This window comes from Strix aluco, chromosome 6 (genome assembly GCF_031877795.1).
Source record: "Strix aluco isolate bStrAlu1 chromosome 6, bStrAlu1.hap1, whole genome shotgun sequence".
NCBI classification, from domain to species: Eukaryota; Metazoa; Chordata; class Aves; order Strigiformes; family Strigidae; genus Strix; species Strix aluco.
The window spans coordinates 9299444-9326643 of record NC_133936.1 but is presented as its reverse complement, the minus strand read 5'-3'; the positions used below and the strand labels follow the sequence as shown (position 1 = coordinate 9326643).

General features: G+C 35.9%; 1 protein-coding gene across 3 annotated transcripts in view; it reads right to left on the bottom strand.

Moving 5' to 3' along the window:
* Positions 1–1160: 1160 nt before the first annotated feature.
* Positions 1161–27200, bottom strand: part of ACTR3 (actin related protein 3) — a 31391-nt gene continuing 5351 nt past the window's right edge. For all 3 annotated transcript variants that reach the window (XM_074828625.1, XM_074828627.1, XM_074828626.1), the window contains exons 2-12: positions 16378–16433; positions 12025–12149; positions 11373–11483; positions 9737–9832; positions 9075–9182; positions 6828–6971; positions 5955–6128; positions 5085–5177; positions 4490–4615; positions 2477–2560; positions 1161–2062 (exon numbers count right to left, since the gene is read on the bottom strand). In XM_074828625.1, the coding sequence (XP_074684726.1) occupies positions 1967–2062; positions 2477–2560; positions 4490–4615; positions 5085–5177; positions 5955–6128; positions 6828–6971; positions 9075–9182; positions 9737–9832; positions 11373–11483; positions 12025–12149; positions 16378–16433 (1213 nt within the window). In that variant the 3' untranslated portion in view covers positions 1161–1966. The remainder of the gene's footprint in view (positions 2063–2476; positions 2561–4489; positions 4616–5084; positions 5178–5954; positions 6129–6827; positions 6972–9074; positions 9183–9736; positions 9833–11372; positions 11484–12024; positions 12150–16377; positions 16434–27200) is intronic.

The following is a 27200-nucleotide window of genomic DNA, read 5'->3' as shown; positions in this document are numbered from 1 at the left end:
AGACCTATACATTTTGTACAGCTTTGCACATAATCCTAGAGATCTACACATAGCTGTGTGTGACAGGAACCGGTATTCACTCCTTTTCTTTACATTTCCTCACCATGCTATGTATCTATGTATCAGGAATTTTTGAGTTTTTCAAGTGAATTTTTAAGACTCTTACTTTCTAGAGGGGAAAACCCACCAACCTTGCCTTATCTTCAGGTCACTGCAGTGTATCAAGAAATCCAGCCACTAGAGCATGATACAGTTGCAGAACCAGAGGACTGTTAGAAAAGCACAGCTTAAATTAACTTCTTTATTTTACATATATTTGCCTATTGGTCTTTCTTACCACATGAATCAGTCAGCAGTTATGACTTGAAAAGTCACTATTTGAAAAATTCTAAAAAACTGATAGGAAGATGTTAATAATATAGTTTTGTAATACAATTATTTAACATTTTCTTGTTTGCACCAAGGTTCTATTCAATTCCAGCATGTGAAGTTTTATAATGCTTGCTGTAAAAATACTTTCCTATATTCATCCTTGTTTTGGAGTCTCATTTATCATGCTCTGAAGCAACGAGAAGCTTTGGCAATTGATAAACTTCTCTGACAAAAATATCTGAGGCATCTTTACAGCTCAGAAGAAACCAAGAGATCTCCCTCTTGTGGTCTTCTACATAAACAACCTTAACTACACTTGTGAGTTCAGAAGTGTCTAAAGGAGAGTTTTCTCTCATCAAATATTTAACAGAAATTGTAAGCAATGCCATTCAACATATGAAGCAATCTTCCTAGAAAGAATGAGAAAGAGATTGTTTTCACTTTATTTTTATCTACATGGTATTTTCTTGCAGAAAAACCACAGAGATTTAAAACGCAGTGCTGTCTCCTGTATACCACCACTTGAAAGAAAGTGGGGGGAAAAAGGTTACAGAACAAAGTAGATGAACAAACCCAACAATGGAGGAGATGTTAGGTTTATATAGGTAAGTGCTATCTAGATGAACATATAAACTGCAGTTCTAAAATGCTCACACTTCAGTTTACACAATGCACATAATCATCTCTACCTTACAGACCAATCTTACTCTTCAAAAACCACAGCGGATATGTAGGAACCCATGCTCACAGCTTCCCATGTAATGAGATTAACAAGTCTGACACAAACATAAAAAGAAATTTTGTGCCTTTATTGGAATGGTGTTAGGCTTTAAATACACCAATTTTGATAACCTGATTATTTGGTTTAATTAGAAATGACACTACAGAACTGCAATACTGGTCCAACAGTCTTGTCTTTACTTTTTTTTTTTTAAGCAAGAGATAGTATGAAAATGCACCAAGTAATCAGAAAGCACTAGCAGGCATCGGTTAATCCAAGATAACAGCTTCCTAGTTCCAAAAGCACTCGCATTGTATGGAACCCAGGATTTAGACTGGTCATGATTTGCAAGAACTAGTTGCATGAGTCATGACTTTTTTTTTTTAATTTACTTTCAAGTTGGTCACTGGTAAATTTTTTTCCTCAAATATTACAGTTTCTTTAATTCATATTTTTCCTCAAAGTATAAAAAAGTATGAAATATAAACAAGCTCCTGCATTGCACCCATGAAAGGGGACAACGGAAGCATTAGAGAGCTGACTATCTACACACCATCAAATCCCATCAAATCTTGGATAATTCATTAATATACAAAATATCAGGGCACAGAAAGAACTAAAATCCACTTTTTTGTTTTGTTACGCACAAGTTCAAATAATCAATCTAAAGAAAAAACGTGATCATTTTGGCTTTCCACTACATCCGCATGTTGAGACACTTATTAAAATAATCCTGCTTAATTGTGTTTGGTCTTTTTCTTATTGTCAAGTCATGTTTGTTATCTTAATACCAGCCATCAGACAAACAAGTAATCAGAAAGACTCCTCCTCCTCCTCCCCACCTCCCTGTCCCTGACCCCTCCGAGGTCAGCTTTAAGACATGACTCCAAACACAGGGTTGTGACGACAGATGCTAGGACCAATCTCTTCATAATCTTTTTTGGTATGGCATACTTGATAGAATTCAGGCTGTAAAGGGAAGGAAAAAAAAAAAAAAAAGTTAGTCAATGGTACATACACCTCATTTTAACAATATTAACATTTATGTAGCAAATGGAAAAAAATAAATACAGATAACCTGAAAGTCCTGAAATTAATATGACATCATGCACGGCTAAACACCAATGCAAGTAATGTATTTTGCCACAAAACTAAAATGCCCTATTTAACAACTCTCACAAGGCTGTAATTCAGCTTTCATTTGCTCTTTCAAATCTTTTAAGTCTAATGCAAAAACTTCAAAGGGGGTGGGGAGGGTATATTTGCTACCTGAGGCCTATCAGAAATCCCCCAACCGCATTTAATATAAAGTGAAGGAGAGATGAGGAGTCCAAAAGCATAGCCAGAATGACTAAAACATGGTCATCTTTATAGCTAACTTACTGTGGAAGCCAGCATTGATCCTCCAAACCAAACAGCGTATCTTTGCATATGGTGTGTAATGACTTGTACATCAATGGGCTTAGGCTATAAAAGGAAAAAAAGGAATACATTAGAAGTCACTTTTGCTAGTAAAACTTGTATCTTTTTTAAACGGAGTGTGTATTCCAAGCTTACTTTTCACAAATTAGTATTTTCTTAAATGCTGGGTATGCAAATTTACAATTATAGCATCAGATTTTCTCTTGTACAATTCAGACTAAGAAATAGCTCTTGCTTATAACTAGCCAGTTACCTACTTTATCAGACATTAAGAGATACTTGCATTCACACCAATTTTCCTCCCAAGAACTCTGCTACAGTGTTCCTCTCCAATTATCCACGTTCTATCTTCTGATGAATTTCTTGAGGGACTGTTTATTTATGCAGCTGTAAGAATAGCTCCATACTACTTAGCCCTTTCAAAAAAAAAGCTAATTTTTAAGTTTCAGGTCATTATTTTAACAAAGCATTAGTTGCAGACTGAAAGTTTATCTAGGACCAATACCAGAGTCATGCTTTTCAAAACTACAACACTCATTCTAGTTAGCTCCTTTCCCTCCATATCCATACAAGCCTTCACTCCTTACTTGTGCTTATCAAAGCTGGCAATATACATAACAGTTTCAGAAAGCACCAATTTGTTTGTTCCAGTACAACCTGCTGAAATCTGAACAATGTGAAACAGTATCTAAAAATGTAATTTGTAATTACATTTGCAAAATTCAAGTCTGTGATTACTTGCAATCTGTAGTACTCTGAAGGAGGAAGAATCACTGACATTTCCTTACTCATCTCCTGTTTCCTTACTAAGTGGTAAAAGTCTAGTAAGGAGAGATGAGAATAAACTAGGTTACTTCAACCAGAGAACTGTATATAACTGAAGTTTCAGAGTTGTCTACACAGCATATTATGAAGCTATGCTGGGGGTTTTAAGGATTGCTTGAGCTCATCCAGCTAGATTAGTACTAAAAAATAAATAAGGAAAAAATCACTTCAGTTTTGCCTTAAAAAGGAAAAAACAGAATAATTTTTCTCCCTGCTGCTTTTATGTATGCAGAGTCAATAGAAAAAATGCAAAAGTTAGATCAGAAGTCAAAAGTGGAAAGAACATAAATTAAGGATCATGCAATTTACTGAAAACATGAAGTCATTTCATAGGATCACAGAATAATTCAGGTGGGAAGGGACCTCAGAATGTCTCTAGTTCAGCCTCCTGCTCAAAGCAGAGTCAGCTACAAGGCCAGAAGTAGTTATTCAGAGTTTTATCCAGTTGCATCTCAAAAACCTCCAAGGATGGAGACTGCACAACCTCTCTGGGCAGCCTGTTCCAATACCTGTTTATCCCCACAATGAAAAAGTTTTTCCTTTTATCCAAGCTGAACCTCTTTTGTTTCAATTTATGTCTGTTGTCTCTAATGCGCCCACCACTCAGCACTGCAAAGGGCCTAATCCCACTTTCTCAATAATCTTCCCACGTATACCGAGGGGCTGCTCTTAGGACTCCCAAAGCCTTCTCTCTAAAGAAGTCAGTTCCCTCAGCTTTTCTTCACAGGACAAATGCTGCAGTCCTCTGACTCTGTCTCTCTGAGGACGATGATTTGCAATTAATCAATAATCACTAAGGACAAAAAAAAGCTGGGGAGTGACCAACTGATTTTATGTAACAGGCATAAGTCCCATCCTTTCATTAGGTAAGACTGATTCAGTTCAATAATAAGGGATGGGCAGCACAAATGTATACCTGGGGAAATAGTACTGTAGCTTCTTCCTACAGTGAAAGGATTATAGAAACATTTTCCAATACCAGTCTAAAATCCTCTACAACAGAGAAGCTTTTCAGAGATCCGTATAAGAACTTTAAATGAAAATAAAGACATTTCAACAAAAAAGAACATCATCGCAGTATGTTACTTTCACATATACCAGGTAACAAGGGAAAGACACTTGTTAAATGCATTAGCTGCAAGAACTAACCTTCAGTCTGCCACCACTAAGTTCTTCACTAAGTTTCAGTCTGGCATCAACAGTCCTTTTCAAGTCTCGCTGTAAACGGCGACCAAAGTCCCTGAACATGGTTGAGCCTCCAGAGAGGACAATATTCTGTTTTGAGTAACAAAAATTATTAACCACTTCTGAAAATGTGAGTCTCCAACTTCATCCAGTTCTTAAAATTCCAAATATCTAGGCACAGCTTTTAAAACTACAGTCAGCAGGTGTGCTTTTACTTTAAGTTTTAATTTATCTAACAATTAAGCATGACAGAATATGAATTTACAAAGAGATTGTCTCATTAAAATTGGCTGTGCTTTAAAATCTATTTATATCTTAGCACATCTCACTTCTTCCGCTCAGATTTGTGTTTCCCTTATTTCTTTTTCTATGAAATAAAAGTTTGAGTAATGAAATGTCACATTCTGATAAAGGGTAAGTGAATAACATAAAGCCTTCTGCATATTGCACTCATCTCTAGAAAAATGGTTGATTTCAGGTTTGGTTTTTTTGTTGGTTTTCAATATAAAGCACAATCCTTCTAAAACAAGTATTTAAAAAATTCGTTGTAACTACTGACCTTATACAGAGGACGTCTAACATCAATGGGACAATTCTGAATAACTTCATCTACTACTTCTGAGATTGGTTGCGTAAAGTCAGGATTAGCAAACTACAATCAAGAATAAGATTAAGACAAGTCAATATGTAGGACCACATATTGCACAGGAAAGGGGGTAAAGAGAAAAAGACAAGAGAAAGAACCATCCTATTATACTAGAGATGTCATGAAAACTATTAATGGAAATAGTTACATTAGCTATTTTTGCTGCCATTTATAAAAGGCTTGAAAGAATAATAAACGTAAAGTATCTATTTTGCCAGCTATTCTCTTAGATAGTTTTTGTTAGCCATAACAGGTCAAAGAATACATGCCTTTCTCAGATGCTGAGCACCAGAGCAAAACAGTGTAACATGAAAAAAGCTGCAACAGGAAAAAGTAGAGGGATTTGGGCGGGGGGGGGGGCTGGTAGAAGGAAAGCTTTTTATTTTTCCCAACGCTGGAAGAGAGACTGACGGTATAAAGGCAAGATGGCAGAATATTTAGAAATTTGACTTTTCAACAGACAGGTAAGAAAACAGGATACCATGTGGTGAGACCTGGAAATTCTATTTAAAATTGCAAGAAAAAAATATGGGGTTAGCAATCCCTTTACTTTAAAAATTTAAAATACAGTGCTTTGTTTAGGTATCAGCCTGAATTTGTATAAGGATTACTAGCAATCAAGAATCAAAACCATACTGACTTACAAAAGCTGGCATCCATTTACAAATAAGGAGAAACACAAGTTAGGATAACCACTTCTTTACAAGTTTGCAAAAACTATTTATATGCCATCATCTAAAATGCACCTTAAACAAAAAGTGTAGACAATTCAAATCAGCTTACCTCAGGATGGAAGAAAATCTCTGGTCCCAGGAATCTCTCATAGCCAACATCAATAGTAAATTCTTTCTTTGAGATAGCATTAATTCCAGTATACTGTTTAATCCACTTTGTACCATCTGTGTCATACTTGTTGAATTCTTTTACTAAGTCAGGGCAAACATAACTAAAGCGTTCCTGAAAATTGAATATGTACAGTTAGAAGTATCTTAAGTACAGCAGAGAAAATGGTATGAACTTTAAAAAAAGTGTTAATTTAAACTTTTAAGAGTTTTAAAATGGCAGATACAGAATAGGCCTCAAAAACGGCCGAACTGACATTTACTGTATACAGTTAGATAATGGCTCTGCTACTACAAATCATTTCTGTGTGGCACTGAAAGCAGCACATCTTGCTGAGCTAAATTACTTTTCTTCTATTTTTCCTCTAAACTTCTACGATGGCAAGAAATGAGTTCTAAAGTATATTGAAGAATTGCCATAGAAACAAGGTTTAAGTGTACTTGAAGCTGAATGTCTTTCAGAATAGCTTCATACTACAAAAAAGAACCTATCAACATTCAGAAAGAATAAAAGAGTAATTACAGCTCTTTGCATTACACATCCCACCTAGAACATTTCCCACTGAATATTACAATAATAAAAATAATAAGGCAGGGGAGGAAAAAGGGGAGACTACAAGTGAAGGGTGAAATTCTAGGACAAACTGTGTATCTTAAGGTATTTCATGTTATATTATTTAGACATTTTTATATTATTTAGAAACAGAGCACCATTACTTGGAAGGACAATGATTTTAAGAGATTATTGTATTTTAAAAAATAGATATCAGGCTCTGTTCTAAAAGAACCTTAATGTCTGCAATGTTCACATTACCTTCACTGCTTTAGCTGTTTCCAAGGATTGTTCAGGAGGAATTCCTACTTCTCGCTCCCTCAGCAACTGCTGAATGAAGTATGTTATATCTCGCCCAGCAATTGGAATGTGTTTGATACAGCTGCCAATCACGTATCCTTCAGCCTGTAAATAAAATTAATTGGGAGAAAGATACTGACAAGAACTCCTTTCAACAAAACTTAGGAGAGAGAGAGAAAGACATGGAGTCTAAACTCCTATTCACTACCTCTGACTGTGAGATTGAAGCCCTTTAAAACTGGCTCATTTAATTACCAGAAATCCAATTCTTCAGTAGGCTTATTTTACTTGTTAAAGTGCTTCACTTTGCATTGGTTCATAATTCTTACAAGGTTAGGAGGAACAGAAAGGTCACTAGTACATAAGGCAGACAAATAGCTATACTCACTATTCCTTGGCCTTTATTTTCTCTTCAAAATGAGGTTACTCTTACCAAAAAGGTCAAGGAACCTTGTATGGTGAAATATTATTTTAGAATAAATGATGTGGCTCTGCAGTCACAGCCACTGATGTAAGACGTTACAATCCACATGAACCAAAATTAAATTTCTGAAAGCAGGGAGAAAATGCATCATTTCAGCACATTAATTGAGACTGCTTAGAACATCAGACTGGCCCATACTCATCCATCAGTCTACCCTTGTAAGTCACACTCATCTTGGCGGCCACTATTGAGGCATTAAAAATATCTGGTCTAAATGCAGAAACAGAAAGTGTTCAAAGACTGGCCTTCAAGCTCAGCAGACCTGCTACATCCAAGCAAATGAATCCAGATATCACACTAATTTTAAATGCTTAAAATTTCCTATATAGACCTTACATTCATATAAGAAGTTCTAAGATATAAAATATTGAAGTCATTAAAAATGTACCACTATTGTTAGCTTCACTACAGAGATAAGTGTTTGTTAATTCCTCTTTTTGTATTATAAGTAGTATACTATTGCTGTCAATTTGTTCAACATGTTTAAAAACTCCAGAAATTAAGCAAATGTCACTCTACAAAGGAGCTTAATGCTCCAAGTGGTATAGGATACCGATATCAGGTACCCACAATTCAGGAAAAGTTCAACTGTCTTAAACAGCAATTTGAACTACTAAGTACATTTTTTAAAAAAGTTTACCTATAGAAGGTTTGAGATACCAACTGTCTCCTATGTCCTATTAAAAATATGCCATCTGGAATGAACAGTCTGAACAAAGATTTAGCAACTATATTCTGCCAAGATTAATAAGAAATTGCTACATCACAGCATGTATTTATGACCACCAATGCTACTCTTTGGTATAACAGATCATTTTTTTAAAATTGAGGTTACTGTGGTATGATAAAGCTTTGTATAATCTTAAAAATTGCAACCTAACTTCATTTTGAAAAGAAAAATGCATCTGGTGTGTAGACATGCATTTAACTTCCCAAGGAAAGATGGGCAGAAAGACATATCACCAGCCACTTGAAATAAAGAACACTATTAAATATTCTAATTATAAAATTTCAAATATGTAGCTTTGTAAAAGGAAATATATACCTACAGCAAAACCAGTAATTTGACAGTTAAGAAACTGCAGCTGCAAATGTTAATTATTTAATAAATCATCATATGATCATACTAGCTTTTGCTTTTGGCAGCTTGATATACTGAAACAGATAATCAACATAAATTAACGTTAGGGGCTTTTTTTTTCCTCCAGGTAGAAACTTTTTTCTTTTTGCTTGTATTGCTGACACACGATAACATACAAACACTGGTCAACAGATGAAGAAAAATTGTAAACCATACCACATCTGCCCTCAAACATTTTGTATTGTTTCTATTTTATACATGAATTGACTGAATTAAACAAAAAAAGTTTACAATAGTCAGTCAAAAAAATTTGGAAAGAGTGTATTGACTCTTACCAGCAAAGCAAACTGGAAATATGATAAAGCAACACAATTTCATTGGCCATTTAGCATGGCCTTGGCAAATCACCTTTTAGGGTAAGTCTCTGAAAGACACTATGCCCTGACAAACTCAGGGTGCAGAGAAGTTTAAGAGTTTCTGCACTATAAAATAAACAAAAACGTACACCCACAACCCTGGAAATTATCTGACATTTTTGAAGACTCCTACTATACTTCAGTTTGTGTAGGTGTAAACTTCAGAGAAGGTACAGGACAAACTGTTCTCCAGTTAAATTGTTTCTATAGTTTTGATGTATACTTACCACAGGAATAACATGAGTGACACCATCACCACTGTCTATAACTGTGCCGGTCAGTGTTCGTTCTCCTACTTGTCTTGACGTCCAAGATGCAGCTAAGGCAAGGACAGCCTTGTAAAAGTACACACACAAGAACCAAATCTTAATAAGAGCACTGCATTGCAGACCCCACCTTCCACTACCCCTCCCAATAATACCCGGACTAACACCCTCATGGTAATTTACAGCATGGAAACTGATTTAGTAATACTATGTATTTTGCAAGCTGTTGTGTACACAAAGCAGCTGCCTAAAGGTAGTTTTTGATTCCTGCCTGATTTTTTTTAGTCATATTCAAACATCTTTTTTGCTACTTCATACTGAGAGGGATTCAATTCTTAGCCTAATACCATTATTATGATGTGGTGTGTTGGGTTTTTTTTAATTTATGATGCAACAGATACTATACTCTAATACTTAGAGGCCACCTTCTATGTAGGTAACAAAGGAACAGTATGTAGCTAACAGACCACAGAATCAATGCGTATCAAACATATAGCGGTGAAACTGCTAACCAAAAGTACATAAAAGTATTCCAAACACCACTCATACAGTTCTCACAGCAAAATTAGTTTTAGTTCAAGGAGAAACATTGTAGGTCTAATTTTCAACAGCCCTGCCCTTACCTGAACAGCAATATATAGCCCTGGAACATTGAAAGACTCAAACATGATTTCAGCAGTATATTCTCTATTTTCTGGAGTATTTAATGGAGGCTCAGTCTGTGAGACAAAACAAACAAGTTTTACTTACGTTCAAATTAAACACTTGACTTAAAAAAAAATTACCAAATCCTACGTTTTGAAAGATGAGTCACTCAACAATAGCATGTAAAAAGTGTGCAAAAGGTGCTTTTAAAGGCAAGTGGTGCAATTCAGAACATCTAGGAACTCCTCTGACAATAACAGAATTTATGCAAACTGCATTGCAAAAACATGATGATTTGAGTGAAAACAGAAAAACAGAACTGCAATAAAAACATTATAGTAATTACTGCTTAAGAATGTATATTGAAGGCCCCCTTTGTGAGTTGGTTAGCTCATTACAACTTTTGATTTCACTTGAAAGAATCAAGGACTATCAATCTAAATATGTCAAAGGATGCAGTTTAGCACATTTGAAGAATGACAATTAATTTTAAAATTTCTCAGTGATTCATTACAGAAAAAAAGCTGTTTTTCTTCAGAAGGCAATCACTATAAAACAAGTTGATATGATCAGCTGTAGAAATGTACTCAACTGAGAGAAGCTAGCAACAACATAAAATACACTATGATAGTATGCTGTAATTTTCATTAAAATACCAAACATACTTAATATTAAGCCTCTCCTCTGAAAAAGGATTTTGAATAGTGCTAAAGAATACTTGAGAAGAAAAAAAAAAATAATCACTCTTCCATTGTATCAACTATGTAATAGGAGGGTAAAAAGAGGAGGGAGACAGACTCTTCACAAAAGTGATAGGACAAGGGGCCATGGAGACAAACTGCAACGTGGAAAATCCTAAGTAGGTATAAGGAGAAAAAAAGGTAACATGAGGGTGGTCAAATAATGGAAAAGGGGCCCAGAGTTGTTATGGAATCTTGATCCCTGCAGATATTCAAAGCTTAGCTGGACACAGCCTTGAGTAACTGGACGTAGTTAGACCTGCTTCGAGAACATGGTTGCATTAGATGTTCTTTAACAAGTACGGCCAACACCTCTAATTCTAATCTTGCTCTATAAACATCACACTAAAACAAATTGCCTATTTCAATAGCGTTAAATAAAATACTAAGCAATAACAGAACAACTTTGACCTTAATACATATCTAATCTGCTCAAATATGACAATCAGTCCTTCTAATTTCACAAACAAAAAAAAAAAATCATCACTCTCTAGACACATCAACCAGGTGGCAGCATTGTAAAAACAAAATAACTGCAATCATGCAAAGACAAAACATACAAGTACTTTTTTTGCCTCAAAAATTTAAACTTGGTCATTGAATTCAGTGGATAAGTAATAGAAAAAAAGTGATGAAGCAGATGCAATTTGGAGGGAAATGAAAAGATAATAGAAAAAAGGTTGCAGTTCAGACATCTGACATCTTCAGAAAATTAAAGAACCTGGATGGGATAAGCCAGGTCAGAAAAGTTCCAGGTAATTTATATTTAGTTTTCAAAACAAGCATATTGATATTTAAGAATTGTTACATAAATCAGCACAAACATTCTTACTAGTCATATGCAATTTCATAAGAGGTACATAACTTTACTTACCAAAAGAAAATAATGATCCTCAGGTTCTGCCCTTAGATACTTAAAGATTACTTGCTCCATAAACCTCTCCATCAAGTCCCAGTCTTCAACTATACCATGGCGGATGGGCCACTGTTCCAGAAGAATACCAAAATTTAGTTGGAAACAAAAGAAAAAAAGTGTTTTCAACTGCAGTAAAAGCATACAATCTACATACATGAGAAATCTTGCATTAGGTTTTCTCTATTCCAACCTGACACCTATTCAAAATTCAGTTTCCAACCTCAAATAGCAGAGACAATACGCTGTGCTTTTCTCAGTACAACAGAATGGTGGCACTAAGATAAACCAAAGGTTCCCCCAGTCCAGCATCCTGGCTGACGTTGCTGACAGAAGATGCCAAGAACATGAAAGAATGTGATATTTCCACTTAACACTCTCCCAGTCTCCTTTCACTTCAAAAGAAATACATATTCATGTACTGTTTTGCAAATTCCCACAGGCTCCTAGAGGTCAACAAAACTAATACCAAACCTTATTCTCCATTAAAACGGAGTTAATAAGAAAGTAAGATTAAAAATTAACCAAAAAACATTCTTAAGAAGCTATTTACTGTATAGCTGATGCTTTCTAAAGAGTATTGGAAAATTTCTTTAAATGTTTCCCTTAATACCTTGGTTGCATAAGTTGGTTTTTCTATTGCTTCATCCCCGATAAAGAAGTCTAAATCATCAACACCTTTCAAAACCCTCCTTTGTGCTTGATCGACCACTTTTGCTGATTCTTTGATAGCAATACCTTTAAGAGAGAACACAAACAGTATTGTACATCATATATCCTGCACTAACAAAAGCAAATACCAACATTCAAAGATAGGAACACACTGTAATTGTATTCACCCTCTGTTTCAGGCATAAGCACAGAAAAGCTACATAGAACACAGACAATTTGAATTCTAATTATATGTAAACATAATTAGGATTTATAAAGTAACACAATACAGACCTAAATACAGATTTAGGTGTTAGACATTCAACATGCAGTCAGGTAGATAAAATATAAAAAGAATCACTAAGATAGGGTATCCCTACAGATCTCATTTTATTCAACAAGTGTGCTAATTTTCTGCAAATTCCACTAATAACAGTAATTAGAAAAAAGAACACAGTCATAGAAGTTGTATAAAGAGCAAGAAAGAAAACATGCTGCCATTATACAAATGGATGTTTTACTTCAATTGCACCAATTTGATTTCTGGACATATTATGAATGTGAGATATGGCACACAAAGGACTGAATAGTAACTAAATAAGCAAAACGCATGTACAAAAGAAGGCAGGAAGGAAGAAGTAGGAGAAAATGTAAAGCATACAGAAAAAGAAAATTGGACAGAAGTAGTATTTTTAAAAGGACAGAAATTTGTATGGCCACATGATACACCTTTAGATGCTTTAAAACAGATTTTCACGAAGTGTATGTTTAATTTCTCCCTACTGCTATCTAATCATTAAGAATAGGATGGAGAATTTCATTTAAGAAAGACTGAATCTCTCCTTCAAGGAATAGCTGGCAAAACTTAAGAGCTTGTATCTTGACAATTTATTCCTTCCAGGATAATTACTCATCATAAATAAAGAAAAAGTTTTTATCAGAAGAATACTGGCTAAGGCTAAACACAGGATCCTGGAAAGATGGATCAGTGATTAGATATCACAGGAACACAGATGTTCCCTTTCCTCATCTTCTCTATCAGCCCCCTGGCTACCAGGGCTGCAGTGCCAGCAATACCTGCTATATTTTTTTCAAGTCTTACTAATTGCCTTTAAACAATCCTTTACAGAAATGAGGAAGTTCATGTATATAAGAAACATTAATATCAGCCTCAGTTATTCAAAAGGTCCTGATCCAAAAGCTCTTTCAAAGGCAGAATTATTTTGTTAATTCTCACCTTCAGTAAGAAGTTCTGTTTGCTTACAACTAAGATTAAAAAAAAGTTATGAAAACAGCTACTGCAAGCTCAAGCCCACTGGACACAAGGCAGCACAGCTACAGAATTTGACAAACCAATAGCATGCCAGGGTAAAGCACCATCCTCCCTTTTCTTGCCATAAAAGAGCAACAAAAGCAAAAGCTGTGCAGACAGAGAAACTAAAAAGTTAAATGTTGTGAAAGCCTGAACAGGATAAGCCAGAAGGCATTATTTTGAGCTCTTCAGGAAGAAAACTGAATCATACTGTAACTTCTGTAGTAGCTTACAGAAGAGCAGAGAGGAAGCAGAAGGCTGGAGGAAGGCAAATAGCGCGGGGGGGGGGGGGGGGGGCGGGGGGGGAGTAAATAGGAAGTAGAAGCTAAAAGTCATGGGGAACGAGATGTCGCAAGGCCAGTGTTTGCTGCAAGTGAAAAGAAGAATCTTGCCAAGTATTTTTCAGTTCATCATTACAGAGCTCACACATCTTGGGAACGTTTTCTGTCCAGATGTGTGTTAACTTCAAGAATTTTCAAGTAAAATACAATCGCTTGCCACAGGATTATAGAAACTTTCAAGTCAAAGTGGAAGTGGTTTCACCTTGTTACAAGCCTAAAACAAGATGGGAGCTTTCAATATTTTGCTGACCTTGAGGCTAGCCTCTTCAGCCCTGGTTTTGAAAGTCAGAAATGAGATGGAAATGACCTGAATCAAGAATCATATCCTGAAAATATAAACAGGAAAATAAATCTTGCTGCTGAAACCAGAACTAGGCTACTGGCAGTGTCTGAAGATGGCCAGCACTCCAGTGGTATCTCAGAGCGTTTGCCTTTGGTTTGCTTGGCACAAGATTTTAGAGCTTTTAGAAAAAAGGGGACATACTTACACCACATCCATTTTTGTGCTTAACCACTACTCAAAGCCATTTTTTTTCTTTTAAAGGTAAAGAAAGTGCCATCTAACATGTAAACTATCATAGATAAACTGAAATAGATGACAAATCTTGAGAATTACTGGGTAATGGAAAGACCGTGACTTCTATTTTAACATACAGCAGGAAAAGAGGATTAAGTGAATAAAAATCAAGCAAAATTAATGATCTGCTAAGATCTAAAAAGCAGCCAAGGAAGAAAGCAGTGAACCCAAAAAGTCGGCCCAATATATTCTCATTTACTTCACTTTTCAAGCAGGCATATATTGTCTCTACAGAAGCACAGTCAGAATTAAATCAAGATCGCAACATCACAAGATAAAAATTTGTTAAGAGCAGGAGTGAATAAGATAAGCAGCAAGTGAACAAGGCAGAAGGAATGCTGCTCGAACCTGTTTAACAGCCAACATTTTTCAGAGAATCAAATTGATAAAATGCAACCACCATTGCTGGAAGTCAAAGGAAAAACCAAACCATTTTTCTACTGGGGATACTATTAAGGAAATTAAAGACACCAAAGTGCTTTGAAAAGATCCACAGTTTTTTGTAACATTTTACTTTGAAACTAGGTACTGCTATGCTCTATTTTCATTTCTCTAATGTGGATTACACCAGTGCTATTTTATTTCATTTGAGGCAGAGGATTAATGCAAACTCATGCAGTTAGTGTAATTATCTAACTTGGATTACAGTAAAAATGAGAAAAATGCTTTTCATTAATAGAACTGCAGTCAAGGACCATTTCAGCTGTAGGAGCATCCAGACTAGAGTGCCTTTTTTTTTTTAAAATACAACACACTGTATCAAAAAGCTGTCAAAAAATCTCATTTCCCCCCTTTCTCTTCTACTTTAATAGCATCCCTGTTGTATAAATTTCTCTGCTTAATGATCTGACAGGTTATTTCATTCCCAGAATTTGTTTAAAGTGTCATGATAGCTCTTCTTTTTTGGAAGAAGAAAGTGATTTTAAAATCAAATAAACCAAATCTGAAGATGCAGAAAAAGTATGTAAACTCTCTTTATCTTAACTTAAATAAAATAACCATTTGCCCATTAATTTAAAGAGTGCTATGAAGTTTAAAGAGGAATATAAGGTTTTTTCCACTAATTTGGTAACTTTAATGTTAAAACTATTTTTTGTGTGAAAAACAAAGTAGTAGAGCGTATTTTATATGTCACTGAGATAAACCAAATTAAGTTCATTTGGAAAACCAAACAAATTAAAAACTACATGTTAGAAGCTGATATAGAAGATACTGAAAGATTCTCTCACTTGTATGAAAACAGAACACATTAAGTGAATTAACCTTAGCTTTCCATGAAAATTGCTTTTTGAGGCACGTTTTCTAGAAAAATTAACATAGAGCCTGAACTACCAAGTTCTATTTTACAGTGACTGTGCTTAAGTATTATTAGTTCTAGCTCTTTTCCTGTTGCATTTACAAGGAAAACTTGGTGTGCTAATTATTCCTTTTCACCAGGATGTAATACGTGATTACTTTGGCACAGATGAACAACGTCAAAATGCCAAGTGGTGTAGGGGGTTAAAAGGTGAAGCATTTCTAAAGGACGCTGACTGAGTTCCACTCTCTAGAGTACAGCCGTATCATTTCAAGTGGGAGAAATAGTTCAGAAGACAGGGAGTGAATAAACAAACAATTTTACATGGGGAAAAACACCAAAATGTTTTCTTGTTCTATTTGCAAAACATAGTGAATTAACATACCTGTAATACTGAAAAATACCTGGCAAGTATAACATTTTAAACCCTAAAGATATTAAACAATCCAATTTAAATTTTCTTTTTTTAGTTATAATCAACTAAAGTTTTATCTGATAAATCACTAACAGGGTAAGAACCTTCTAATAAGTAAATACAGCCAGGCTACTGAATTCTAATATCATTTCAATTCCCAACAAATTAACTTCACTTCAAATATTAGTATACTATTTTAACGAATGTATCTTTCTAAACTGAGCATTCATAGCAAAACAGAACAGAGACATGCTATCACTCAGTGTCATCACTCAGGTCTTCAAGGCACTCATTTTTAATTGCTTTTTTTACATAGCATGTTATAGACTCTAACTGTAACTTCAACATTCATACACAAGTAACAAATACTTACATGAAGGAATAATGAACTGGGGTTCAGTATTACCGGCATATCCGAGCTTTGTATACCTATTGAAGCAAAAAAGGTTAGGTTATAATACTTAATACCACAAATACCAAAGATATCTTGTCTTTAAATGAATATACTTCTCTTCCCATATCAAAAAGGTCCACTGACTTTCCTTTAAAACAAATGAACAAAAAAACAAATAAAAAACTTCTCTTTTTTAAAAGGTAAAACAATGCACCCTAGCACAAATCAAGCATCTAACTTCTACTCTAGTAAAACTTTACTACAGAACAAAGTATGTAATTCAATTTATCAATGCTTACAAGTATAATTTAGAGTCGGACTAGTTCTTTCCTGCTCAGCAGTTAACATGTCTATAGAAATATTTTCATATAATAAGTGTTAGTGGTAGAAGTGGTTTTAAAACTGCTACCTATAGGGGAAAAAATTATCTTGCCCATGGACTGCCAGCTGGGCATGGGGCAGGGCTTGCAATCATTACTTCACAAGCATTTCCCAAGATGCTATCGTAGGTGGCAAGTACTGACAGATGATAATTACAGTGGCAGCAAAAGAAATTCCATGTAACAAATGAAAACAGCCCCAAAAATGTGTTTACTAAGACCAAGGAAAGCAAGAGGAAAAGAAGTACACACCTTCACCCACTCAATTTCCAGAATAATACATCATTTTCATTGTTACAATGTAAGAAAACTTAAGAAATTACCAATGTATTCATGAAAAATAGCTACAAAACTCACAATACCAAAACTATCCAGCTAGAAATGTTACAAAAGAATTAACACAGCATAGGCAAATTCTGAAACACACAGACCAAAAGGCACACTACATTCAAGAGTTACAGCCTACGCACAAGTTTTTAACAAACACAGACATGACAAAGTTCTCATTTTCTTTATCCTGTCAGACAGCTGTACTAACTAAATTAGCACCATCAGCAAAAGCATTGAACACTATAGTAGCACCTCCACAATTTTCAGCACTCTGATGTCAACCTGGAAGATCTTAGGTGGTGTAAGGCAGTACTAACTGTAACAATCCAGAAATTTATGTCAATAACACAGCAAAATGCCTGGCAACAAACATAGTAAGAGGTTGGGTTTTACAGGCTAGAAGAGGAGTGCTGCTGCTGCAGTAGGTTTTGCTGCGATGCTACTGATGCAGCGGTTCACAACTTGCTCACGTGTCCGCTAACGCCTACACAATTTCGATCGCTGACATTAATTGTGCACATTAGTGCTGGGCCAAGAGAAACCTATCCTCGAAAGGAAGGCGTATTTCTCTGGAAATAACAAAGTGGCTAGAACAGGACCTCATGTAACACCAAAAATGCTTTGCAAAAAAGTATTTTTAAAGCGGTAAACCTGATCTTGTCTAACACATTGTAACAGTTGGGAGTAACCATGCAAAAAAAAAAAACAAAAAACCTTGACTTCTATTGATCCACAGAAATGTTTACTGAAAAAAGCAAACTTCACAGGCAAAATAAGATAAATAATGAAAAAAGGAAACTAAATACCAGGAAAAAATTCATACCTCACAAAGAGATCATCATTATGCACTGTATGTGCCTGAACTCAGGACATACAACTCAGATTTTGCAGACTCATGTTACAAGTTTTTTTTTAAGATTTTCTGCTGAAATATATAGTTCCTAAAAGAAATATCAAGAATTCCACAAAGTGATGCTTCTATAACCTGTCATGCAGAATAAAACTGTTCACTGTTATCTATAATTTTTTAAGAGACTTTTAGCGCCACAAGAAAATTACTAAGAAAGCCAGCAAATACTGACTCGCTCCTTCTACCTTCCCCTGCAAATCAGGAACTGTGGCATGTAGATTTTAAAGCTAAATCTACAGAGGAACTTTGGAGCCCGAAGGCTACATAAACCTACAACTAGATCAGAAGTGCCTCAACAGGCAAAACAGTTAAAAAACTGTTTGATTACTAAACCCAGTATTTCAAAGAAAACAAAAGCTAAACTGTTGCAGGTAACATGCTGCTTGTGGTGTGGGAGACCGCCCAGCACACACACACAGCCAGCCGACTGAAAGAAAAACAGTCAAATGAAAGATGCATTTTACATAAAAAGGCCGTATTCAGACATAAAATCAGCATATCTAAAAATACTATGGCCTACTCAGCAAGAAGTCTCCTGACTCATGAAAAAAAGGCACATTTTTAGGCTTCCAAAAAAGGAAAAAAAAAAGAAGGGGGGGGCAACCCTCATGGATTCTGGTCTCAGAACATTAAAGCATTATATCAGCAAGTCTCCAGTGTAGTCTCCAACACAATGCTTCACATCGCTAATGCACCAAGACTCTCCCTTCTGCATCAGGAATGCCACCACCACTTGCCCATGGCTACCTCCCGCCCCGTGCTGGCAGGCCCAGCAGCCTTCCGCAGGGTTCATATGGGCTCCAGGCAGCAGCCAGGGACCGCAGTAACACACTGATAAACATTAAGCTTGATTTTCATAACTAAACCTATATAGAGATACTCTTGAGTTAAAATGGACTTTAAAAATGCAATAGTCCAGACAAAAAAAAAAGATAGGTTACAAAAATGAGTAAAAGTTGATAAAAAACTTCAGTTCTCCAAATGCACAATCTAACATCTTTTTTTAAAAAAAATTACATTTGCAAAGATTAGGCTTTATTCAGACTGATCAGATCTATTCTACGACTGCCACTTGAAGTAAATATTTATATTACATAGAAAAAAGGATACCGTGGGCAAGCTAGATTTTACAAGTATACAGTTTCCACAAGCAGTTCATACAGGGCAAAGTGTGCTGACTAATGTGTGATTCACAGGGGAATGAGGCACACCCTGTCTTCTTCAGAGCAGCAATCACTGCCACTACAGAAAAAAATCCTGATATTAAAGACATCATAAGGCAGTATCAATACTGGACCACAGTTTTCCAGTAAATCACAGCTTCTCTTCCTTACTATATAGAGCACTGAAGAGTGCCAGGAGGGACTTCCATGGAGACAGGCAGGCACATGTCATTTAATGAGACATGAACTCAGCTTTCCCACACTGAATTTGGGGCACTCAGCAGTAAGACAGCAAGGCACTGTACAGATGAGTATAAAAGTATAAGCAGATTCCTATTAAAATCTGTAACACCAAACTGACTTACAAAATCCCAGAGGTGAAAACCTGAATTCAACTTTGACCATTCAGATGTTTTCCTTTATTTCTCCACGTTCAGCTACCTGAAGTGTTTCTGTAGGCCTAGTAGCTCATTTAAAGTAGAAGAAAAAAAATGTTGGATAATCATGACCTTCAGATTTACTTTGGAAAATACACTACAGAGTATCCAAAAGCAATCCACAAAGTCTCCATACATATATGTGTAGGTATATAGAGAACCATAAACATGCACACAACCCCCATACTATCTATTGATATACATATATAAGGTGTGGATATTCCCCAGTGACTTCCCTGAAACATCTTCTCCAAAAGGCAGTGTGGTCTCACACACCATCCTCTGGCCTACGCAGATATAATGATGTGACAAACAAAACATAATTTTTTTGTAAGGGACATTCATACCACAAACGGGGTAGGGGTAGCAACTGATGAAGGTCCCTTCTAAGTCAACTCTACTAATCCACATCTTAATTATCAGTGGAGAAATCTCTAGAATCCACCTCAAACTCACAGTCTGAAATCATAAAGCAGCTCTATACTGATCTGCCCGAGAGATCTCTGGAAGAACAGCCAAAAGGCTCTCCACAATGTTCTCAACTGCACTAATGGGATTTCTTATGTGTGCTCTCTCACCTAGAATAGATGTTTCCGAGGCTATGACATAAAAGCAATGTCACTTGAAGGTTACTCACATATTAGTCATGCAGACAATTTTAAAGCCAAAAGGAAACAGCACTTAGGGTAAGAACTTCTAATGAGAATGTCATTAACAGAACCTCCGTCTGCAAACCACAAACTATGACCATGCACCTTTGCTCCACTTCTTTCCTGTCCACAACAAATGTCATGCTATATATATTCTCCCAAGTTACACACCCTAGTTCTACCACAACTGCAATTTTAACAAAAGGGTGAGGAATAGGGGGACAAGTGCTTCGTGAGCAATGCACTTGCTTAGCTGCTCAGAGAAGTACAACAGAAATGGGGTGTCCCGAGACAAGTTGTATCCTTGTCATTTTGCTGACAGCTCCACACAAAGACTCAAGTTAGCCAAGCACTAGCAGGAAAGAGCACTAGAGGACAGATGTCACCTGATCTTCAACTTCTGTAGAGCAAATCCAGGTTACAGTCTACCCCTCAGCTACTTCTAACGACCCAGACTAAAAGCAATTTCATGCATAGCACACCTTTTCTTTAAGTGCACACACAAACAAGATGTACCTCCAACACTGGCCCCACTGGAAAGATGCAATGCAACTTTAATAACAAACATACAGAAAAATAAACCACCTTTCCGTGAGGAGGGAGGAGTAACAAGAGTGGGAGTGACAAACTTGAAACTCTCTGGAAAGAAGGTCAGGATTAGGCTGAAATCAAAATGATCTCCTTCTGATTTACCTTCAAGATGCATAAAGCTAGAAAAACAAATATATTTAGAAAGGTATTTTTTCAGAGGGCATTTTTTATTGGTTTTGTTCATCACATTGCTGTCTCTTCATGACTGTTCTGAATTAGTCCACCATCTGAGCCACAGCAATCTTTCTGTGCGAGCTCTTACCCAAAGTGCAACACATGCATTGCCCTGTATCTTACCTTGCAAGTGTAATGGGCTTCCCAAGTACAGTAACCTGTACAGCATACATGTTAGCTAGTGTGTTTAAGGCCTCAAATTCTGCCTTGGTGTATACCACAGTTTGTTCACCAAGCAAAGTCCCATACAGAACCCATCCAAGAGGTCATGCTGCAAGCAAGTCTAACATTCAATGATAGGATTAGGCTTTACACAAAGTTAAACTGCATTTATCCTCAGGCAGCGGGAGATCTGTACTCCATACCCTCTTCCATCCAAATGGGTTTAGAGCCAAAGAATTTATTTAACTGAGAAAAACGCTGTATGGGGCCATTTCTTTGGATCAACCAAGAGCAACGAGAAACTCCAGAAACAGACAGGGGCCTCAATTATGTGAAACAAAGAACAGTGAAGAATCTTATTGAAGCCTGTTGCTTTTGCACAGGAATCACCTTCATTAGCATGGTCTGCAAGCTATCTCGCCATTTCAATCCAACCTCAGAACCTCGCTTCTGTCAAGGTACCACAGCAGTAAGTTGCCCATCTATACTACTTGAACACCAGCAAGGACCATTATAATATTTGTACATGAATCTGCTTGTTAAAATAAACTTTGTTTATGCAGATCTCCTCCATCATAGCTTGATACTTTGCTGCATTACAAATTTTACAGAGAAATAATTAAAATGATTGCCCAAAAAAGGACTTTAATATTTCAATTCATGATATTTCAAGCATTACTTATATCTTTAAATTAAAGTAAATAACATTATTATGAATGGCTCAAGATAAAAGATACAAACCCAAGAAAGGTTATGTTATGATTTCACAATTTCATAGTTTTACAGCAGGCCACTGTGTGAAGGCATGCAAGATAGTGCAGATGCAACTTAAGTTCGCTGAAGCATGTAAATTCTTTATTGCAGGTGTGCGTACAGCAGCAAAATAAATTGCTGGCTAAGTTACCTTAACTCTAGGAAAATTGTAATTAAGTGAGCAGGTTGTAGAAGGCTACAGAAAAGCTCAGAAAGTGGGGAGATTCTAAGGAGGACACACACACACGGCAGTATCTTCAAGAGGGCATGAAATTAGTCAAAAGGCAAAACCTCCAAGTTTTTAAACAGAATGGAAAGGGATTCTGGTCTTCAATACCCAAGCTTCTTACAGATGATCTGTCCATCAAAGACTTCAAAAAGGGCTTAATATCCTTTCCTGTTATAACATAGATACAGTGTTTTTACAGTCTGATGTCTTCAGATAACAAAACTGCTTTAAAAAGAACTGAAAAACTTCTGAAACACAGATGAGCCCTTACCCTTCATACATAGAGCCTCATGTTACTGAAAAGCCTGAACAAGCCTTTGTTTTTATTTGTTGCTTTTCTTCTACCATCCTTTTTGTACACCAGATGAGACTGAAAAGCCTAGGGAACATTCATTTTTCAAATCCCTGTAACGTGAAATAATGAGAAAATGATGATGAAAGAGTAAAGCCATCCTGCCCCTTTAAGAAAGGTCCCAGCTTTAGCATCAGGTGCAAACTGGTTAAGCAGCGAGCAGATCAGAAGTCCCTGAAGGAACTCATTATATTAGGAAAATGGGACTTGTATTAATAAATTAGTTTACTATCTCTTTTCAAATGTCCTTGATAAAACACAAGATAGTAAAAGAGTTTGAACTGAGTCATGCCTTTCATATTTTTATATCTTCAGCTAATATATATATTAGCTATTACTAATTTGCATTTTTAAATAGCAACTGCTTCCGTCAAGTTTTAAAACACTTGTTGATCAAAAATGCTTTAAGTAATCAGTAGTGAAAGCCAAAGAACTAACTCTATAAATGGAAAAAGCATACAAGATTAGAATTGCTCTCAGGTGAACAATCTTGTTAAACTGTAGGTGAAACACATCAAAGGATGATAAAAGGGGATATTTCAAAGACATATGGGAACCCTAGACACCAAAGATGTTACAAATCTGGCAGTCTGCAACCTTGGCCTTGGAATTAACTGCATCACTGTGTATCTGAAACTATTTTCTTACAATATTTCCCCCCAAAAATATCAGTCCACTCAAACACGAACTTTCACCCTGACAATAAGTACTTCTTCACCACGTATCGTAACTGTCACAGTAAAACAAACCATAAGCGAATTGGTGTGCAATTTAAAAAGCGATCTCAAAAGCAGCTTGAAAGAGAAATGCTTCTAACAAGCATTTATTCCCCAAAGCGAGGGAAAAAAACCTCTAAAAAAGGCTAACATCTTTAAAAGCATCTATAATTTTGTGTAAAATATTTATCCAGTGCTACCTTTTATCAGCAGCTAGCTACATCTACTACTCAAAGCACAGACATGACTGTAATGCTCGAGAGTACAATCCAGCTAAATGGGCAGTGAAACACCACAGTCATGGCCACAAATAGCCAGAGCAGAACCCTCCAGGTGCGTGACTAAGGGGAACACAGAGGCAGCAGCAGCCTGTGTCACACAGCATTCAGAATAAATTCACATGCATCGTAATAAGATTCTGCAGGTGACAGTTTTTACACCAGACCGGAGAACAGAGAAAGCTACCACATTGTGCAGCTTCTAATTTTACTAACATCTGGATGGAGTAGAGGAGAAGCGACTTTCAAATTTCCTCTATGTTTACTTGCATCAAAACTTTAAAAAAATATAAATAAACAACAGTATTGACAGTTTGACTCTGGAAAAGTTCTCTTCTCCTAAAAGTAAACAGGAAGATAAGATACACTTATTACCAGAAGACTCAAGCTTATGACTGAGTCATGAAAAGTGCACTTGAAAACCAGCCCACATTTAAGTGTTTAAAACAAAATCCAATTCAGGCATTCTGATGATATTACCATCTCGATTTGTAATCCTAGCCCATTTTATTTATATTTGTAAAATCCATTTCAAATATTTATTGCTGACATGTACTTCAACACAGAAAATAAAGTTAGCTTTCCTTTGACTACATTTTCCTCAAAGTAAGAAGAGCAAACAGCTTTGGATATTATCTTTGTATAATGAAAGTAGTTTATGTTGGCAAAAGCAGAATGCTCTCTTTTTACTTACTGGTTCCTTTGAGACTCCTAGACTAATTCATTTTAACAAGTGGCTTAACAGTGCCTCTGTGTTACACCACACCCACACAATACTAACCTATGCTGCTAGTTTTTTTTAATAAAGTTATGTTTAATTTTTATGCAAGTTTTCTGAGCATTTTCCACAGCCTGACTACTCCATGTGATATTGCCAAATAATGAGGAGAGAATGCCCCAAAAGTTTGGAAGTCTGCATGACTAATTACTTAATAGTACAAATTACTTATTATAAGGGGGAAATTAACTTGGCAACTTTCTACATCATTTGCACAAAATAAGCTGAACATTGCACAGACATTTATCAGGAAGAAAAAAACCCAAGATATTAACTAGACATGCTTTTCAACAGACAAAACAAGGAGGGATTAATTCAATTAACAAATACATAATTTCCAAGTAAACAAAATCTTGCACTTGAAGAAATGAAATAGGCAAAACCTGAGTATAGCCGATATAAACCTGACTTAACTTGGAAATTTTTCCAAACAAATGCAATACAGTAGCTAAAACTGTACAGTTATTCCACATTAAAAAAGAAGTTGAGCATCTGTGCTTACTATTTGCACAATTTCAGCACCTGAGAGCTCCAGCTTTGAACCAATAGCTACTACGCCATCATCCCAATCACACCAATCTGAGCAGAGGGTAAGATGAAACCAAATAGACAGAGCAGGTACAGGAGCAAAGGCACTGCAGTCACTGCAAGCACTGCAGGCAACTCTCAGCACGCTTCCAGTCTACCCAGTACACTGGTTACCACTTCAGCATTTCAGTAGGTAACCAAATGTTTTCCATCAAGAACAGGCTTGCATTAAAACACCAGTTTACATATTTATCATATTACACCATACTTCTAGTAAAAAATAGCTTCCAATTAGAAACATTTGTCTTGTAGAAAAAAGTGCTCCACTGAGCTGGGAACAAAATCGTACCACTGAATTTTATTTAATATAAAAAGCAGGTCTCATTTAATAATATCACAGAGATTCTGAAGTCTGACTGCATATATGCAAGCAGTCATATTGTGAAAGCTCTTGCAAATTATAAAGAGCATGATAAATATAAGGCAAGTCATGACAAATAAAGTGCTAATACTGAAAAAACTAGATCAGATACTGCATCAGCTAAAGAATTAAAATTTTGATTCATTCATTGATAGCAGAGTACAATCGATATAAAGTATCAATAGACAACCACCTGTCTGCATCTTGCTCTCTACAGACTGAGAATGTCAAAACACATCCTGTGCACAGCTGCAAACACTTGCAATGACCACAAGAGAATAATAAAGAGAAAAAGGAAACCCCACAAAAAAAAAAAACCACCACTAAATTTATCTAGTTTTTCCATGTCTAGTCTTAAAAATGCAAACTCATGATCAGAACAAAAAGAAAAAAAATAGAATCATGTTACACCCTACATGAAGTTAATGAATGAAATTACAACTTCTTCAATTTTAAATATAATCCTCCTTGACAACTGATTAAAAAAAACACCAAAGTAATATATCGGCACTAGCATTTGGAAAGGACAGATGCTTCATTTTGATAGTTAAAATAATCCTGCTATGGACACTAGTAAATTTGCAAATTGGTATTTTTATGTATCTACCCAAGGATGATTTTTGTTAGATTGGTACACCTGAATATGTTTTAGTTCAGTGACTAAAACAACCCAAAAACTAAAAGGTAAAGCAATAGAGATTAGATTCCTTTTCCTACACAGAGCTGAAAAAAACTTGTGAATTTAATTGGGGACAAACCAAAATATGTTTTTAGTTATTTTACCTTTGAATTTAAATTTTCTCCTTAAAGTTGTTAAATGAAGAATGTTTGTCCAAAATTAAAGTTAAAGAAAAAGTTTGTTTGAAATTGTCAAAGCCTTTGTGCATTTCCCAAAGAAAGTCTTCAATGATGAGACTAAATGTTGAAACTCTTAAATTGCATGAACTAAAAGACAAACTGCAAAGTTTCTTAGATGTTCCTATAAAATAATAGAGAGGATGTATTACTAAGGAATTTGTACAGTATTTCTGAGCTCCTAGACACTGTATTTTGAACTAATGTAGACAGATGTCCATCAGACTCATGCAATCAACATAATTTCTGGGCAAAACGTTCAAGCCAGATACTAAACAACAATAAAGAAACAAGAAAGAAGGAAACCTGCCCTGTCCCACAACCTCCCCTCACTGCCAGGGCCATACTCTGGTGTCAGTGACTGTGCAAGCTTCCCAGGCACACACAAGCAGCTCTGCTGTACACAGAAGGTGGCTCATTTATCATTAACTTTACAGATTCAGTCCATGGATGCAAGTGGGTTTGTCCTCTACTCAGAAGTGCCCGCCCCCCCCAGATACATACATACATACATATACACATACAGTAAATGGGATGCAGGGGAAAAGCAAAGCAGAAACAAGAGGACTGGAAGGTGCCATGCATCTTCGATGGCTTCTGATGCACATTCAAATAAGATATAAACAGATTCCTATGATGGAATTCCAAAATATATGTGTGTGTATAAGAATATATATATTCCTAAATTAATTCCTATTATTCCGAATTATGTTGCACACTCTGTGCATTTAGTGTTACAACAAAGACTGTGATGTATTAGGATCATTTAAGAGACACCACAGGTCATTACGGGTATTCAGAACCTATTTGCAATTATTCAGAAAAAAAAAAAAAAGAATTAAACCACAATCCTCAATCTAGTACAACTCCTTTTTCCATGTTAAGGATGAAGCATTCCCCCTTCTTCTCTAACCACTTCAGCTACTGCCAAGCAAAAGACACTAAATCCTGGAAGAATATTTTTTTTCCATATTCCATAAAGGAATTATTTTGTTCATGCTTTCCATACTGAAAAATTACTTCTGGGATGACACAACAGAGAAAATTCATCCCAAAAGAGAACATTTTCATGAACACTGGAACCCACGAAAGGTC